Consider the following 18,307-nt stretch of genomic DNA (forward strand, 5'->3'; position numbering starts at 1 on the left):
GTGTAACGCCCTCCGCAGCGGCGCGCAGCTTTTGAATGGACCGGAAGAGGAAGTACAGCGACTTCCGGCAGTTGGGCTGTGAAGAGAAAGGAGCGTCGGGAATGGCAACCAAAAGGCTTGCACGGTACGCTAGGGGCTCCGGGCGGCGGGGGGGGGGCGGGGGTCGGTCCTGGTCCGGCGCTGGCGTCCGCAGTGTCAGCCTCCGTTCTCTGCAGCTCGGGCGTCCCAACCTGTACTGGCCAGCCCAGCCTGAAAGGTCTCTGCCTGGACCTCAGTCTCGAGCCTCTGGCAGCCCTCTGCGCGAGCGTGGAAGGACCAAGGCTCTCGACTCTGTGCCCTTGAGCCACAGTCTGCCTATACCAGGCCTCGGGAAACTATTAAGAACGACCCTGGAGGGCCATTCGGAGGTCGCAGGGAGCCCCGACCGCACTCAACAAGCCGTTCACCCCACGACTTACTCGTGATCCCTTTAATTCACAATGTGAATCATTGTGGCCTTTTTCCTGATTCTTGGACACGCTGTTCACGTTTGTGATTAATAGAAGCAGTGTAATGCATTAGTGAATAGCATGGGTTTCACAGTTGGATGATCCTTGGTTCACAGACTAAATACGTGTTTTCTGGCAAATTGCTGAGTTCGTTTTCTCATCCATTAAATATAGGTAGCAAAAGTGACTACTTTGTACAGTTGTTGAGGATGAAAGGAGATCACCATCTTAGTTCAGTGCCTACTATGTAGTGAGCAGTCAGTAGGTGTTACCCATTATTCTCAACTCCCCATCACAGGTCAAACAAAAAACTAGAACAGGAGGTGTCTACCTAGTTAAACTCTACTTAGCACAGTTTTGTCTCAGTTTTACCTCAGTAAGCATGTAAGCTGTTAGGGTAGGGGTTCCCTGGAGAAAGAGAACCAGGCATGGCTTTCTTAACATAAGAGAAGCCATTTTTGGACGAAGCCATTTTGTAATCTAAGCCTGGACACAATGCTTGTCCTTGAAGAGGTCTCAGTAAGTAATGATCTTAAAGGAACAAAAGAATGCAGAAACGAACGACTGTTAGGCAAGAGAAGCAACAGTGGCAAAGATAATGTATTAGTTGTAAAGACCAATGGTTCTGGGAATTCCCTGGTGGTCCAGCGGTTAGGGCTTCACGCTTCCACTGCAGCCGGCACGGGTTCGATCCCTTGTTGAGTAACTAAGATCCTGCAAGACACGTGGTGCGGCCAAAAAAAAAAAAAAGACTCCTAGTTCTGTTTCAGTGGTAAAGATGAGCCTGAGGTGCTCAACCACCAGATCAGCTGGAACCCAAGGGATGATAATGTTGACCTTTTTTGACCCTCTTATATCAGCTTAAGCTTGGAATCTTTCATGAATATGCATGTACCCTTAGCTGAAAACTTCCCCAATTTTGCAGTTGGGAGAAACACTGCTTTGGAAAGGATCCCCGCTGTTCTACTTACTTGCTGCAAGTAATAAATCCTTCCCTCTCCTGCTCTTTTTTTAATTAATTAATTTTATTTTATTATTTATTTTTGGCTGCGTTGGGTCTTCGTTGCTGCACGAGGGCTTTCTCTAGTTTCAGAGAGTGATTGCTACTCTTCATTGCGGTGCGCGGGCTTCTCATTGCTGTGGCTTGCCTTTGTTGCGGAGCACAGGCTTTAGGCGTGTGGGCTTCAGTAGTTATGGCACGCGGGCCCAGTAGTTGCGGCTCACCGGCTCTAGAGCACAGGCTCAGTAGTTGTGGCGCATGGGCTTAGTTGCTCCGCGGCATGTGGGATCTTCCCGGAGCAGGGTTCGAACCTGTGTCCCCTGCGCTGGCAGGCGGATTCTTAACCACTGAGCCACCAGGGAAGACCCCCTTCTCCCACTCTTTGCCTTGGTTGTGTCTTTTGGCTTGACAGCCACCAAGAGGGGAGCACAGTTTTCAGGTAACAAGCTCTTCCCTTTCTGTGGACTCAGCATGTTGCCCTTAAAGATCCTTTATCATATATTACCTTTCAGTAGTTTGCTATGGATATCTAGTTTCTTTACCCAGATATTTTAAGCTCCTAGAAGACTGGACCTGCCCTGTCTCCTCTCAGCTGTGCTATACACATAGCAAGGGCTTGAAAAATGCAAAAGAAAAAATAACTTAGCTTTTCAATGCATCTTTAAAATCACTTGAGTTCCTCAGTATTACTGTAAAATAAGGGGAGCACAAAGAATTGGTCTAAGTTTGCAAATATGCACTTTGAGGCCCATGCAGGTAGAATGACTACTAAAGTCAAGAGTGCAAAGAACCAGTCTAGTTCAATTTCCTCTCAATCACAATACCTCAAACCATTAATAATGAGGGTTATACCATCAGTTTGTTAGCTTATATAGGCAGGAGTATGAATGAATTTGTTGAGCATACCTGGATTATTTTACATTTTTAGGCAGCTTGGATTAATTAGAAGAAAGTCAATTGCACCGCCAAATGGAAATCTAGGAAGAAGCAAATCTAGTAAGTAGTGTGCTTCATTTCTTTATTTTCTGTAGCCTTGCATTTTTAACACTGGTAAAACATAAGGACACTCTGATCTTTTGCAGAGCAGTTGTTTGACTACTTAATTGTCATTGATTTTGAGTCGACTTGTTGGAATGATGGGAAACGCCACCGTAGCCAGGAAATAAGTAAGTCTGAACTTGACTGCAAATGGCCAAAGGTAACACTAGATAAGTTACTTTAAAGTTTATAGATATAAAACAGTTAACAGTTAAAGAAAACAAAATGATCTATGAATTGGTAATTTACTATAAAATCTGACTTGACAAAAAAACCCAAAAACCTAATACCTAATTGTGTCATCATATAAAATAATTGTTTTAGGATTATATACAAAATCTCAATTGCATAGAAGCTGAAAAGAACATAATGCCTTTGCAAAAAGAAGTCTGTTTCAATTTTCATATGGTCTTCATATTTAATTATGGAAATATATTCAAGAGTTTTAAGTAGATATACCTGTAACTTGAATAGTTTGACTTATTCTTTGGCATAACTTTTTTTTTTTTTTTTCTTCTTTGGCATAACTTTAACCATTACATTACACTGCTTTGGTCATTTTAATATGCTTTTACTAAAACAATGATTGTTTAATAATGAATACTATATGATGGTAATATATATTTAATTTAGAGTGATTGCAGCATTAATTTATCAATTGTATATTCAAGTGTCAATTGATGATTCTTTCATGTAGTTGAATTTCCAGCTATATTGCTAAACACATCAACTGGAGAGATTGAATCTGAGTTCCATGCTTATGTTCATCCTCAGGAACATCCAATTCTTTCTGAATTTTGCATGGAACTAACAGGCATAAAGCAGGTATGCCCTTCTCTTTTCCTCATTTCTCTTCTCCTCCTCCCACCCCAACAAAAAAAAAGCAGGCGAGATGCATATATTAAAATTCAGAAATCAGTTTCAAAAAGAAAATAAAAGCTATATGCCATTTGGAATTAGATTTATTCACTGTTAGGAGATATAATGTCCCCTCCAGAATCTTGGAATCTTTAAAAATTAGAAAGAATTGGACTTTCCCGTGGTTAAGACGCTGTACTTCAAGGGCACAGGTTCAATCCCTGGTCAGGGAACTAAGATCCCACGTGGTGTGACCAAAAAAAAAAAAAAAAGAAAGAAAGAAAGAATAGTGTTATAAAGATGTATATCAATTTCCATACTTTATGGAAATTAAGTGACATCAAATTTCTGTTGATCAAGATATATTTATTGTATTTCTGTGTGATTTAGATTGATCAACCGAATTTTTCTTACCTTGCAGAATTCTAACCATTATATTATTTCTCTCCCATGTGTTTTAACATCTTTTCACTAGATGAACTCTTTGCCAGTTAGAATTTCTTCTTCTTTGTTGTATATCCCACACACACTGCCTACTTATGTGCTCAATAATTATGGAATTCAGTTGTTGAATTCAGATTTTATGACTCTGTTCAGGCTCAAGTTGATGAAGGAGTCCCTCTGAAGATTTGCTTATCTCAGTTCTGTAAATGGATTCAGAAGATTCAGCAACAGAAGAAAATTACTTTTGCTACTAGGGTTTCAGATATTTCTACTTCTGAAGTAAAATTATGTGCATTTGTTACTTGGTCAGGTAAAAAAAAAAAAAGTTGTATCTATCAATCATAAATGAGTAGTGTTGCCACCGTATAATTCTGTATCTCTGGTAGGAATTATACTTGTTAGCTTCCTGGGCCACGAAAAGAAATCTAAGTGTCTAGCAGATGTTAACCAAGAAAAGTAAATTTATTCATATTTTAAATTTTTTAAATGCCTTAAAAATTTAAGCCCTAACTTTAAAGAATCTTTCTAGACTGCTCCTCTCTGTTCTCCTGAATCCAGGCAAAGACTGGTGAAAACTCTTAGCATGCTATTTTCTATAACTTTGAAAAAGAAGAGTCCTTATTCAACTCACAACCTTTGCTTTTATACTTTCACACTTCTAATGTAGACATCAAGGAAAAAATGGGCCATTTAAAGTAGACCTTTTCTATGCCCATGTTAGAGCATTCCCGTTAATAGTCATTGATAGCAGTGCTGTGCCATTGATAGCATAGCACTGATAGTCTTGGGTCTGTATGATCAGGCCACTCAAGATGGCTGTTCTCTTGTTCTCTGTACATCCCCTGATTGACCAGTCCCTGCTTTACTTAACACCCTACTCATATGACTGACCTCCCCTCTTAATACATACTTGCCCCTGGCCCCAGCTAGTGATTGTTCTAATCTTTAGATCAGAATATCTCCACCATGATAGCTTATCAAAGGGGCATAACGGCTTGCTCCTCAGCTGGTTTCCCTGGGAACTCATGAGCCAACCTGATGTCAATTCCCCCGGTAACACTTAGCAGAAGACTGCTGCCATCTGCTTCGCGTGGTGGAGTTTCGCTCCAAGACCTTGCTTCAGACATGTATGATCCCCCTGTTCATTAAATCCTTGATGTCTGTGTCACCGATTCAGGCTCTTCATTCTGTCTTGAGGTTGGGCAAGTACAGGGCTTGCAGGCCTGTGGGGTATAGCCCAAAAGGGTCCCTGTAAGATGTTTGGTTTCTCCATTACATTAATATTTTCTAGAATGTTGAAAGCAGATAATCTTTTCCATCTAGACCTTGTAATGTGACACCTTACTCTTCTTCTGAAGTACCTGTGTTTTAGTGTGTTTTTAAGAAATCATTTTGAAACTTAATTACCAACCTAATTTCTTAATAGTAAGTTTTGAATAATTGTTAGATATTACCAGGGGAATTAAATCTTACTCTTCTTTTATATATTATATAGTATGTTATATATACCATATGTAGTATATATTATATTTAAAATATAGTATACTGTTATAATATATGCTTTCATATATTATTCTAAGTCCTGCTATTCTGTTTTATGTCATCTTTCACCATTTTATTTGTAAATGATAGCATAAGTAAAAACTGCTGGCATCATTGACTTTGTTCTATTTTAATATACTTAATGCAGACTGGGACTTGGGAGTTTGCCTGGAGTATGAGTGTAAAAGAAAACAGTTGTTAAAACCTGTGTTCCTTAATTCTTGGATTGATCTCAGAGTAACTTACAAGGTAAGGGTCAAAGATGGGGGCATGTTCACTTTCTTTCTATTAAAAAATGATTAAACTTTATCCCACGCATGGGTATGAGTTTCTACAAACAAAATATTTTGTTTTGAAACATTCACATAAATACTTTTCTTAAAGTATATAGAACAACACAAAAATAAGCACATTCCAAATCTAATAGAATAAAAATTATGAGAAGTAAATGGTTAATACCTAGCCCCTAAGGGACCTCCCTGGTGGTCCACTGGTTAAGACTCCACACTCCCAATGCAGAGGGCCCAGGTTCGATCCCTGGTCAGGGAGCTAGATCCCACACGCCACAACTAAAGATCTCACGTGCTGCAACAAAGATCCCACAACTAAGACCCTGTGCAGCCAAATAAATATTAAAAAAAACTGTTTTAAAAAAATACATAGCCTTTCAAATAGTAATCATTTTTTAAGACATATTGTTTTTTATTTGACTAGATTTTCTACAGAAGAAAACCAAAAGGACTAAGTGGTGCCCTGCAGGAAGTGGGAATAGAATTCTTGGGACGAGAACATTTCGGTTAGTATAATTTAAAATTTTATTATGTAAGTCATTCTATTTTTATACAGTCTTTCATTTGAACCTCATTTTTTGATGATATCATTAACAAGGAATATGCTTCAGCCTGAAAAAAGCCCTAATCTATACAATTCAAATTGTTTCCAAGATTTTCAAATTACCACTTTCATAAAATATTGTAAGATAAAGACTGTCATGTAGTGGCTTTCTACTTGCTAAAAAGAATGAAAAGAATTAGCCAAATCAAATGGAGATTATAAACAAATGCCCAAATAATACAGTGGACTAGGGAAAGAACTGAGCAAGACTATTAGATTACTCATAAAACATGGTCCCTACAGAATGTTGGTCATATATTATTTTTTAATTTTAATTTTATTGGAATATAGTTGATTTACAATGTTGTGTTAGTTTCAGGTGTACAACAAAGTGATTCATATATACATATGCATATATTCATTCTTTTTTAGATACTTTTCTCATATAGGTTATCACAGAATATTGAGTAGAGTTCCCTGTGCTATACAGTGGGTCTTTGTTGGTTATCTATCTTATATATAGTAGTGTGTGTATGTTCATCCCAAGCTCCTGATTTATACCTCCCCCCAACGTTTCCCCTTTGGTAACCATAAGGTTTTTTCGATATCTGTAAGACTGTTTCTATTTTGTAAATAAGTTCATTTGTATCTTTTTTTAAAAATTAGATTCCACATATGACCAGTATCATATGATACTTTATATTTTTCTGTCTGACATACTGCACTTAGTATGATAATCTCTAGGTCCATCCATGTTGTTTCAAATGGCATTATTTCATTCTTTTTTATGACTGAGTAATGTTCCACTGTGTATATGTACCACGTCTTCTTTATGTATTCCTATGTTCATGGACATTTAGGTTGCTTCCATGTCTTGGTTACTGTAAACAGTGCTGCACTGAACATTGGGGTGCATGTATCTTTTCAGATTATGGTTTTCTCTGGATATATGCCCAGGAGTGGGATTGCTGGATCATATGGTAGTTCTATTTTTAGTTTTTTAAGAAACCTCCATACTGTTCTCCATAGTGGTTTTTGTAGACTGTTTGATGATGGCCATTCTTACCGGTGTGAGATGATACCTCACTGTAGTTTTGACTTGCATTTCTCTGATAATTAGTGATGTTGAACATTTTTTCATGTGCTTTTTGCCATCTGTATGTCTTCTTTGGAGAAATGTCTATTTTGGTCTTCTGCCTATTTTTCATTTGGGTTGTTTGGGGTTTTTTTGACATAGAGCTGCTTGAGCTGTTCGTGTATTTTAGAGATTAATCCCTTGTAGGTCGCTTTGTTTGCAAATATTTTCTCCAATTCTGTGGGTTGTCTTTTTGTTTTGTTTATGGTTTCCTTTGCTGTGCAAAAGCTTTTGAGTTTAATTAGGTCCCAATTGTTTATTTTTGTTTTTATTTTCATTATTCTAGGAGGCAGATCAAAAAAAATATTGCTGCAATTTATGTCAAAGAGTGTTCTGCCTAGGTTTTCCTCTGTTTTATAGTATCCAGCCTTGCATTTAGATCTTTGATCCATTTTGAGTTTATTTCTGTATACGGTGTTAGAGAATGTCCTAATTTCATTCTTTTACATGTAGCTGTCCAGTTTTCCCAGCAGCACTTATTGAAGAGACTGTCTTTTCTCCATTGTATATTCTTGCCTCCTTTGTCATAGATTAATTGACCATAGATGCGTGAATTTATTTCTGGGCTTTCTATCCTGTTCCATTGATCTATGTATCTGCTTTTGTGCCGGTGTAATACTGTTTTGATTACTGTAGCTTTGTAGTATAGTCTGAAGTCAGGGAGCTTGATTCCTCCAGCTCCCTTTTTCTTTCTCAAGATTGCTTTGGCTATTCAGGGTCTTTTGTGTTTCCATACAAATTAAAATTTTTGTTCTAATTTTGTGAAAAATGCCATTGATAATTTGGTAGGGATTGCATTGAAACTGTAGCTTGCTTTGGGTAATATAGTCATTTTGACAATATTGATTCTTCCAATCCAAGGACACAGTATATCTTTCCATCTGTTTGTGTCATCTTTGGTTTCCTTCATCAGTATCTTATAGTTTTCTGAGTACAGGTCTTTTGTCTCCTTGGGTAGCTTTATTCCTAGGTATTTTATTCTTTTTGATGCAATGGTAAATGGGATTGTTTCCTTAATTTCTCTTTTTGATCTTTCATTGTTAGTGTATAGGAATGCAAGAGATTTCTGTGCATTAATTTTGTACATTAATTTTGTAATCCTGCATCTTTACCAAATTCATCAATGAGCTCTAGTAGTTTTCTGGTAGCAACTTTAGAATTTTCTATGCATAGTATCACATCATCTGCAAACAGTGTCAGTTTTACTTCTTCTTTTCCAATTTGGATTCCTTTTATTTCTTTTTCTTCTCTGATTGCCATGGCTAGGACTTCCAAAACTGTGTTGAATAGAAGTGGCGAGAGCCTTGCCTTGTTCCTGATCTTAGAGGGAATGCTTTCAGCTTTTCATCATTGAGAATGATGTTAGCTGTGGGTTTGTCATATATGGCCTTTATTATGTTGAGGTAAGTTCCCTCTATTCCCACTTTCTGGAGAGCTTTTATTATAAATGGATGTTAAATTTTGTCAAAAGCTTTTTCTGCATCTATTGAGATGATTCTATAGGGTTTTTTTTTTAACTTTTTATTTTATATTGGAGTATAGTTGATTAACAATGTTGTGTTAGTTTCAGGTGTACAGCAAAGTGATTCAGTTATACATATACATGTGTCTATTCTCTTTCATATCCTTTTCCCATTTAGGTTGTTACATAATATTGAGCAGAGTTCCCTGTGCTATGCAGTAGGTCCTTGTTGGTTATCCTTTTTAAATGTAGCAGTGTGTACATGTCAATTCCAAACTCCCTTACTATCCCTCTCCCCACTCACCCCTGCCAATCATAAGTTTGTTCTCTAAGTCTGTGAGTCTGTTTCTGTTTTGTAAATAAGTTCATTTGTATCATTTTTTTTTAGATTCCGCATATAAGTGATATTTGATATTCATCTTTCTCTGACTTACTTCACTCAGTATGACCATCTCTAGGTCCATCTATGTTGCTGCAAATGGCATTATTTCATTCCCTTTAATGGCAGAGTAATATTCCATTGTATATATGTACCACATCTTCTTTATCCATTCTTCTGTCGATGGACATTTAGGCTGCTTCCATGTTTTGGAAACAACGCTGAACATTGGGGTGCATGTATCCTTTCAGACCATGTTTTTCTCCACATACCTGCCAGGAGTGGGATTTCTCTATTTTTAGGTTTTTAAGGAACCTCCATACTGTTTTCCACAGTGGCTGCACCAATTTACATTCCCACCAACAGTGTAGGAGGTTTCCCTTCTCTCCACACCCTCTCCAGCATTTATTGTTTGTGGATTTTTTGATGATAGCCATTCTAACTGATGTGAGGTGATATCTCATCGTAGTTTTTTTTTTTTTTTTTGCGGTATGTGGGCCTCTCACTGTTGCGTCCTCTCCCGTTGCGTAGCACAGGCTCTGGACGCGCAGGCCCAGTGGCCATGGCTCACGGGCCCAGCCGCTGCGTGGCATGCGGGATCCTCCCGGACCAGGGCACGAACCCTTGTCCCCCGCATCGGCAGGCAGACTCTCAACCACTGCACCACCAGGGAAGCCCTCATCGTAGTTTTGACTTGGCATTTCTCTAATAATTAATGATGTTGAACATCTTTTCATGTGCCTTTTAGCCATCTGTATGTTTTCTTTGGGGAAATGTCTGTTTAGGTCTTCTGCCCCTTTTTTGATTGGGTTGTTTGTTTTGCTGATATTAAGCCACATGAGCTGTCTGTAAATTTTGGAGACTAATCCCTTCTCAGTCACATTGTTGGCAAATATTTTCTCCTAATCTGTGGGTTGTCTTTTCGTTTTGTTTATGGTTTCCTTTGCTGTGAAAAAGCTTTTGAGTTTAATTAGGTCCCATTTGTTTATTTTTGTTTTTATTTCCATCATTCTGGGAGACAGATCAAAAAAGATATTGCTGCGATTTATGTCAAAGAGTGTTGTGCCTGTGTTTTCCTCTAACAGTTTGATAGTGTCAGTCTCACATTTAGGTCTTTAATCTATTTTGAGTTTATTTTTGTGTATGGTGTTAAAGAATGATACTAGAGACAAATGAAAACAAAAGCACAACGATCCAAAACCTACAGAATGCAGCAAAAGCAGTTCTAAGAGGGAAGTTTATAGCAATACAATCTTACCTCAGGAACCTAAAGCAACTAGAGAAAGAAGAACAAACAAAACCTAAACTTAGTAGAAGGAAAGAATTCGTAAAGATCAGAGCAGAAATAAGTGAAATAGAGATGAAGAAAACAATAGCAAAGATCAGTGAAACTAAAAGCTAGTTCTCTGAGAAGATAGACAAAATTGATAAACGTTTAGCCAGATTCATCAAGAAAAGAAGGGAGAGGACTCAAATCAATAAAATTAGCAATGAAAAAGGAGAACTTAACAACTGACACCACAGAAATACAAAGAATCATAAGAGACTAGCAACTGTATGCTGATAAAATGGACAACCTGTAAGAAATGGCCAAATTCTTAGGAAGGTACAACTTCTCAAGACTGAACCAGGAAGAAATAGAAGATATGAACAGACCAATCACAAGTAATGAAATTGAAACGGTGATTAAAAAAGTTCCAACAAACAAAAGTCCAGGACTAGATGACTTCACAGGTAAATTCTATCAAACATTTAGAGAAGGGCTTCGCTGGTGGCGCAGTGGTTGAGAGTCCGCCTGCCGATGCAGGAGACACGGGTTCGTGCCCCGGTCCGGGAGGATCCCACATGCCGCAGAGCGGCTGGGCCCTTGAGCCATGGCCGCTGAGCCTGCGCGTCCGGAGCCTGTGCTCTGCAACGGGAGAGGCCACAGCAGTGAGGGGCCCGCGTACCGCAAAAAAAAAAAAAAACCATTTAGAGAAGAGCTAACACCTATCCTTCTGAAACTGTTCCAAAAAATTGCAGAGGAAGGAAAACTCCCAAACTCATTCTGTGAGGCCACCATCACCCTGATACCAAAACCAGACAAAGATACCACAAAAAGAGAAAATTACAGGCCAGTACCAGTGGTGAATACCTGCTCGTGGGTCTCCTATGGGTGACTGCTCTTCACACACTCCCGAGACAGTGGGGGCAGGGCTTGGTGCCTGCTCTCGGATCTTGTATGGGCAGGTGGTCTCCACGCATTCCCGGGACAGCAGGGGCAGGTTTGGTGGCTTCTTGTGGATTTCCTAGGGGTAAGGACTATCCGCGCGCTCCTGGGACAAAAGGGGCTGGGCCTGGCATCTGCTTGTAGGTCTCCTATGGGCAACCGCTCTCCGTGCACTCCCAGGACAGCGTGTGCAGGACTCGGTCATATATTTTCGAACTGTCTAACAAAATTTCACCTCCTCCCCTGTAAATGTGGGAAATCTTTCATTGGTAAGGCTGCCAGTAGCCTTACCAATGAAATTAGTAGATGATCAGAAAACCAACAGTATGTTCCAATTTCTGCTTAAGTGGTGGTATTTTTTTGCTATATTTCTTTACACTGGTACCACTAAATTCAGTGTTTGATATCTCTTTTCTCAGGGTTGGATGATTCTAGGAATACTGCCCTTCTTGCTTGGAAAATGATCAGGGATGGTTGCTTAATGAAAATTACAAGGTCCTTGAACAAGGTTAGTAGTGTCTTACCTCTTTATTCTGTTATTTCAAACTCCAGAAGTAATCTTGGGCAAGTTGAAATGTAGATGTCATGTATGCTATCATTTATAAATCAATCAATGATGACATTTTTCTTTTTTGTCATACAATGCGTACTAAAGAAATTATGAATGCAGAATGTCTAAAGCTGTTGGATTTGTCTGTGAAATCATAGGTTCCCACTAAGAGGAATCCTAACATTTTCACCAGAAATTTGAATATGGATCAAGTTGAAGAAATATCAGCCTGCAACAGTAGCATTCATGATCCCAGCATGTATGGTACGGAACCTAAAAATACAATAATATCCTACGAGAAAGTGCAAATGAAGTCAGTTGATGTGAATTTTCCTATAAAGGTACAGCAAGATCATTTACAACTAAAGGGCAATGTAAAAGCAGGCTGTCAGAATGTCAAAAGCTGTTTATCTCTTTTTAATACTGAGTCCTGGACCTCTCTGGGGCAGTTACAGTCTTCCAGTTTGAATACACCTATGCAGAAGCAAATAAACCAACATCTTGCATTTAATACCAATTCTGAGTCTTCAACAGTTGGTTCAGAATTGATACTGGTTTCAACTACCATTTCATCTGTTAATAATGTTTCTGATATGGAAATGAGTTCTGCTCTTGACAGTTTACCTATGTTGGCTGATTGGGAGGATGTAGCTTTACTGCCATCATCTCAACCTGAGCAGAATATGTATTGTATGCCTCCTATTAGTGACTCAAACTTAGACACTTCATTTAATTCTGGAGAAAGATTAATGGTTTTAGAAAAATCTGAAATGTTAAGTCAAGAAAATTTTGGAGGCACAGAAGAAACTCCTCAAAAATCTGATACCTCTAAGTCTATTGTGTATAAGAGTCCACATACTACTATTTATGATATAAAAGAAGCCAAAGATCCAGGTTCAGATGCTTTTGACTTTAAGTTACCTGAATGTAAATCAAGTAGCTTCAACAGTGTTAATGCCAATATGTCTCATCCTTTAGTTTTGGGGAAACTTCCTCTTCATTTAGGTGGTGCTAAGAGGAATCCATCCAGTCCCCTACCTTTCCCACCAGCAAAAAAACAGACCTTCACTATTCATGAAGAAAAGCCTACATCATCTAATGGCTCCCCAGGGGGAAGTTCTTCCAGGAAGGTTCTCCCTTCTATCTTAACTTCTACAGTTAATGTACAAGATCCTTGGAAGGGTGGGAAAATAACACCTCCTTTATGCAAGTGTGGCCGAAGATCTAAGAGACTTGTTGCTTCTAATAATGGACCGAACCATGGAAAAGTCTTCTATTGTTGTCCTATTGGGAAGTACCAAGAAAAGAGAAAATGTTGTGGTTATTTCAAATGGGAACAAACACTTCAAAAGGAGACAGCCAACAGCATAGTTCTGTCTCATTCCCCAGGGGGACACACTTTTAACTCTCCAGAAACAAGCCATATTTGTGACAGAAATGTAGATTTTTCTACTAAAAATTCATTGAGACTCAGACCTTCAATGAGGAATTGACTTTTTTTACATGTAAACTATGTTTTTACCTCAATGTGACTTTTACTACAGTAAAGAGAAAAAAATTTGTATAGGGCTACAAGTTGTGAGGACATAGTGTATCTGAGCTCTGTAAGCTACACTGGGGCTATTCAACACATTCTCACACATATACACACTGAAAATAGAAAAAAGAATTTCACAGGCTTCTAATTTCATTCACCATTTATCTGATTTGTCTTCTGTTCATGTATGAATCCTGATTGCCCCTTGAATTCCCACACATTATGAGTATTCTGATAATGTCTTATACTATTTTATTTATATTTCACATATTAACCCATGCCAAATTTATCATACTTTTTTGAAGAGCCACAAATGAAATACTTGGTAAACTGTATTTATTAGATTAAATGTAATAAGCAGCAATACTAGTATATGATATCCTTGTTTCTTTTTATTGAATTATAATTGCCATTCAATATTATATTGGTTTCAGGTGTACAACATATGATACCCTTCTTTTGCAGTTAGACCTTGAAACAAATTTTAAACTATTTTTAATTATTTGAATAAAAATGTGACCAATAAAAATCACTAGACTGTTTTCAGGTAGATGCTTTTGTACTTTGAGAATTATGATAATCTAACATTTTAAGTTTTTCTAAAAACTTTTATAACTTACTTAGTTTTATTTCAACCCTTGAAAATTGGTTCTGATTTGTATGTCAACATATCAGAAGAATTATTCAACTAAGGTTTGAAATCCAACAGGTCAGAGATTCGGTTCAGAAACGCTTCTGTACTGTATGTTTAAAAGTTCCATGGCAGCTGATGGTATTCTGTTTATATTGCCAAATTATAAGAACATTGACACTAATGCAGAGGAATTTACTGAATATTTTAGTTCAGAATTCAGCCTATGGTGTTATAACCACAAGATATTTTAAATCAATTAGTTTATAAGCATACTGTCACATTTTGAAATCACCTTTTCATAATCTTGTGGTTTTACAGAGCCTTATTTTATAGATACCATGATAAGTAATGAATTTAAATTGTTTCCCATTCTTTCTTCCTCAGTTCATTTCTTATCTTCCCACTAATAGTCTTTGGCAGCTCTTGAGTAAATTCTACCTGTAGATATCAAGGGAAGAAAATTAGCCCAGAAGTTTTCATCTTTAGACAATTATTAAAAGTCAATTATATAAAAGTTCTATTATGAACTCTAGGTGGAAGAATCAGGACACCCATTGGGGTGAGTTTTTGGTAACAACCAAAAAAGGGAGAGGGGTATTGTTGATATTTTTCTTGATATTTAGTACAGTAAGTCCCCTACACACGAACCTTCAATTTGTGAACTTTCAAAGATGCGAACATGCATCTGGTTCCAGCAAGGAACCCGAACCTGTGCCATCAGCATCAGGCGTGAGTGACATTGATGCTCGCCCTCTGCCTCCTATTGCTGACAATCCTTCAACTCTACCATCTCCCACCTCTTCTCCCTCCTCCAGTCAGTAACTCTTTTTGCCTATTCACTCGATGCCAGCCCCTGTATGCCAGCTGTTGTACTGTACTACTGTACTTTTCAAGGTACTGTACTTAAGATTAAAAATGTTTTCTTTATTTTTTGTATTGGTTTTTTATGTATTATTTGTGTGAAAAGTATTATAAACCTATTACAGTACAGTACTATATAGCCGATTGTGTTAGTTGGGTACCTAGGCTAACTTTGTTAGACTTAACGAAAAAACTAGACTTAATGAACATGCTCTCCAAACAGAACTTGTTCGAATATAGGGGACTTACTGTATTTACTATAAGTCAGGTAAGCCAAATGACCCAACAAATTAGTTTAAGGGTTTCATTTTAATCTCAAAGATTCTGATTCTTATCCGTGTCATTAGTTTAGTTTGGAATATTTGGTATAGCATGTTTGAGGAGAATGTTCATTAAAATGGAAAAAATAAACAGCTGAAAATTTCCAGAATACTAAGCAAATATTGTTCATAATCAGAATACCTACCTTCCTGGGATGTTTGTAAGGTGCTGTAGCTCTTTTTACATGCTCCTGAATCTCCTTCCTCAGTTGTTCTTGATCGTTTGACTTCTAATCAGGGTTCAGAACAATAAAAGCCTTTACTACCTAAAATAAATATTTGAACACCAGGAAGATGAGTTGTATATTCTTATGTTTTAGTGCGTCTTTTCTTTCTCTTAACTTGGGAATCTAATCTAAATACCTGATGCAGTGGGCCACAGGGTTTATTAGGGTCTGATCCCAGCTCTATGCCCTTAAGCCAGCCAGTTGACTCCCACACCTAGATTTTGTATCTAATACGAGAGCTTCTGGAACCCCTGCTTTGATTATGATCTATACGTGAACCTCATCTAACTACATCTTAAACTCTACTTTCTGACCTGTTTCTGATCATCTCTGCTCTTGACTTCGTGCCTCATCTTTTATCTCCTTCAAAAAAGTTTTCTTTTGGAAACTTGGTAATGCACTAAGCACAGTCTTTTATATAACAACCCAGCCTGATATAGTCTGGCTCATGGGTCACCACCCTCAGTGTGGCCCTAATAAACAGTATTCTCATGGGTTTGCCATATCCTTATTGAAGGGAATAGTTCACTGAGTGAGACCGTCCACTCTTTATTCCATAGACATTTCTGCTGATGCGAGGCTATGAAGATTCCAGCAGTCACTTTGCTATTGCTCTGACCCATTTACCTGGCCTTCAGTGATAAGGGTAAAAGTGGTGATGGTCCTTGCTCTATAATTGGCAGAAGACAGGGAAGAATTCATCACTTCATGCTCACAAATCCTGTTCCCCAAAGTTCACCCTTCCTTGAAATGTTTTAGGAAATCCTGCCCAGAAATTTTGGACCTTTACCGGAGAAGACAGAGGCCGTTCCTCATGTGTAGTCCCCTTCAAGAGTGTATTGGAATTCTAAATGTTCTCTCCTGGGGCACTGCCAGCACTGCGATTTACTGCCTTCCCCAGAGGCAGAACTCTAGGTGAGTCAATTAGTATGCACCACCAAATCCAGAATACCAGCCTAGGGTTTGCCATGGAATGATGCTGCCTTGTGGGCATAGTTCAGGAGAGTCACCTGTAAATTTTATGATTAAATATTCAGCACTTAAGAGGCTTAAATCTTTTTGAATTCACAGATTCATGTATATAGCTTGAAGATAAGTTGGCAACATTACCTATCTACCTTGGTCTGGAAGTAAATAGTTGATCAAAAATGGATTATTTGAGAGACTAAGTCACTCAGGACAACTAGTTAGTGAGAAGTGAAGACTTGCAGTTATAAAATTTTCACATTTTGGTCATTGCTTACCAGTGTGCAGTTTTACAACATTTTATGAGCAAATATTTCTGTCTTTACCAAAACACCTTGAAAATTTCTAAATTACATGTGCCATGGAGCAGTTGTGTGTGTATGCATGTATATAATTTTATCCTATCCATTTTTTGACATTTCATAGAATTTATTTGTATTTATGCCTGCTCTATTTCTTATCAACATTTTTATGAATAAAATAAATTATCCTTGCTATAAGTGAATTGTTCAAAGGCAAATTATTTTAAGAACTAGTGTCTAAATACTGGTTTGCATATTGATGACTTGTACACCTTGGGTAAAGTCTAATTTATCTTTATAAAAGTCTTTATAAACCATTACAGAAAATGATAAATTATTAAGGAACAATCTAACATGGTTAAGAGCATGAACTCTGAAGTCAGACAACCTGGGTTCAAGTCACACTTTGTGTGTAATCTCAGGCAAGTTAGGACACCTCTCTCTGCCTCAGTTTCCTTCTCTGTAAAAGGAATTTGTGAGGATTAAATAAGTTGACATAGGTATAGGCCTTATAACAACATCTGGAACATATTAAGTCATTAAAAATATTAGGTATTAGTTGTAGTAATTTCTTTTGCACAGAATTTCAGAAAAATTTTGAAGCCCACTTATGGATTTTAGGTTAAAAAAAATCTTGTACTTCTACTACTGAAACTAATACCTAATATTTTTAATGACTTAATATGTTCCAGATGTTGTTATAAGGCCTATACCTATGTCAACTTATTTAATCCTCACAAGCTTTCATTTTAAGAAATTAAAAATCATTTTTAATTCTATTCTCCAGAGAAAACCAGTAAAGTGGTATAAATTATTCCTGTTTTTTCCCAATACATTTATACTTAAAAATGGAACCATGCTATACATTACAGCTTTGAATCCTTCTCTCTCTCTTTCTTAAAATTTTTTTATTGAAGTGTAGTTGATTTACAATGTTGTGTTAGTTTCAGGTGTACAGCAAAGTGATTCATATTTTTATATATATATATATATATATATAGACTCATGAAACCCTACTGGTGGAGTTCAGAGAAAAGGGACAAACTTCAATAATCATTGAATCTGTTCCCTACTCTCATTACCCGGAATATTGGAGGCCCTGCCTGGCAAAGGGGGCCTGAAGAGTGGCATGGAACCTTTAAACCCAAACTACCACGTGATCAGCCCAACAGAAGTGAGCTTTGAGGACTCCTGTCTTATTCATAGTTTATTTCCTGAACCCTCTACTTACTGACCGAGCCAGACTACTTCTGGTTACTTAGTTCCTGTCTCAGACCTCGTTCCCACTCCTGATATCTGATGCCAGCCTATCCTCCTCAGCTACACCAAAGTCCATGTTGGTTTCCAGACCTTCTGGGTAAAAACTTGAGCCTTCTAGCTGACTTCTGGCACCCTATCCTGGTATGAGCCTGGGTTGCTGGCATTCACACCATCTTTGCCCCAGCACTCCATGGAAAGGATTCAGATTCTTTATAGTATATATTTTCCGTCTCATTCTGTAGCAGTTCTCTCTGATTAGCA

At 37.8% G+C, this 18,307-nt stretch overlaps 2 protein-coding genes across 7 annotated transcripts in view; one reads left to right on the forward strand and one right to left on the reverse strand.

Annotated features, from left to right (window-relative positions):
* Window positions 1-8: 8 nt before the first annotated feature.
* ERI2 (ERI1 exoribonuclease family member 2) lies at window positions 9-16,827 on the forward strand. Of its 6 annotated transcripts, none has more exons than XM_082670175.1 (10): window positions 9-124; window positions 2,417-2,484; window positions 2,571-2,654; window positions 3,224-3,351; window positions 3,982-4,138; window positions 5,519-5,619; window positions 6,085-6,166; window positions 11,809-11,897; window positions 12,098-12,203; window positions 16,278-16,827. In XM_082670175.1, the coding sequence occupies exons 1-10, from the start codon at window positions 36-38 to the stop codon at window positions 16,367-16,369; spliced, it is 996 nt and encodes a 331-aa protein (XP_082526301.1). In that variant the 5' UTR covers window positions 9-35; the 3' UTR covers window positions 16,370-16,827. The 6 variants fall into 6 exon arrangements, with proteins under 6 accessions (XP_082526301.1, XP_082526300.1, XP_082526302.1 ...); XM_082670174.1 differs by lacking the exon at window positions 16,278-16,827 and adding an exon at window positions 12,945-13,221 and having other exon boundaries at window positions 12,098-12,280; XM_082670176.1 differs by lacking the exon at window positions 12,098-12,203.
* ACSM3 (acyl-CoA synthetase medium chain family member 3) overlaps window positions 14,102-18,307 on the reverse strand; it is a gene marked incomplete at its 5' end in the record, with an annotated part of 28,486 nt that continues 24,280 nt past the window's right edge. The window contains 3 exon segments of the mRNA XM_082670177.1: window positions 14,102-14,548; window positions 15,438-15,521; window positions 15,525-15,557. Coding sequence (XP_082526303.1) covers window positions 14,465-14,548; window positions 15,438-15,521; window positions 15,525-15,557 — 201 coding nt within the window. The 3' untranslated portion in view covers window positions 14,102-14,464.

Source organism: Grampus griseus (assembly GCF_964374135.1).
Source record: "Grampus griseus genome assembly, chromosome: 14".
Lineage (NCBI taxonomy): Eukaryota > Metazoa > Chordata > Mammalia > Artiodactyla > Delphinidae > Grampus > Grampus griseus.

Excerpts from the sequence above, each read along its gene's own strand:
- ERI2 (XM_082670171.1), top strand. The coding sequence starts at position 36 with ATGGACCGGAAGAGGAAGTACAGCGACTTCCGGCAGTTGGGCTGTGAA. Across the intron at positions 125-2,416 it reads GCAACCAAAAGGCTTGCACG|GCAGCTTGGATTAATTAGAA; the intron begins GTACGCTAGGGG and ends TTACATTTTTAG. Across the intron at positions 4,139-5,518 it reads TGCATTTGTTACTTGGTCAG|ACTGGGACTTGGGAGTTTGC; the intron begins GTAAAAAAAAAA and ends TACTTAATGCAG.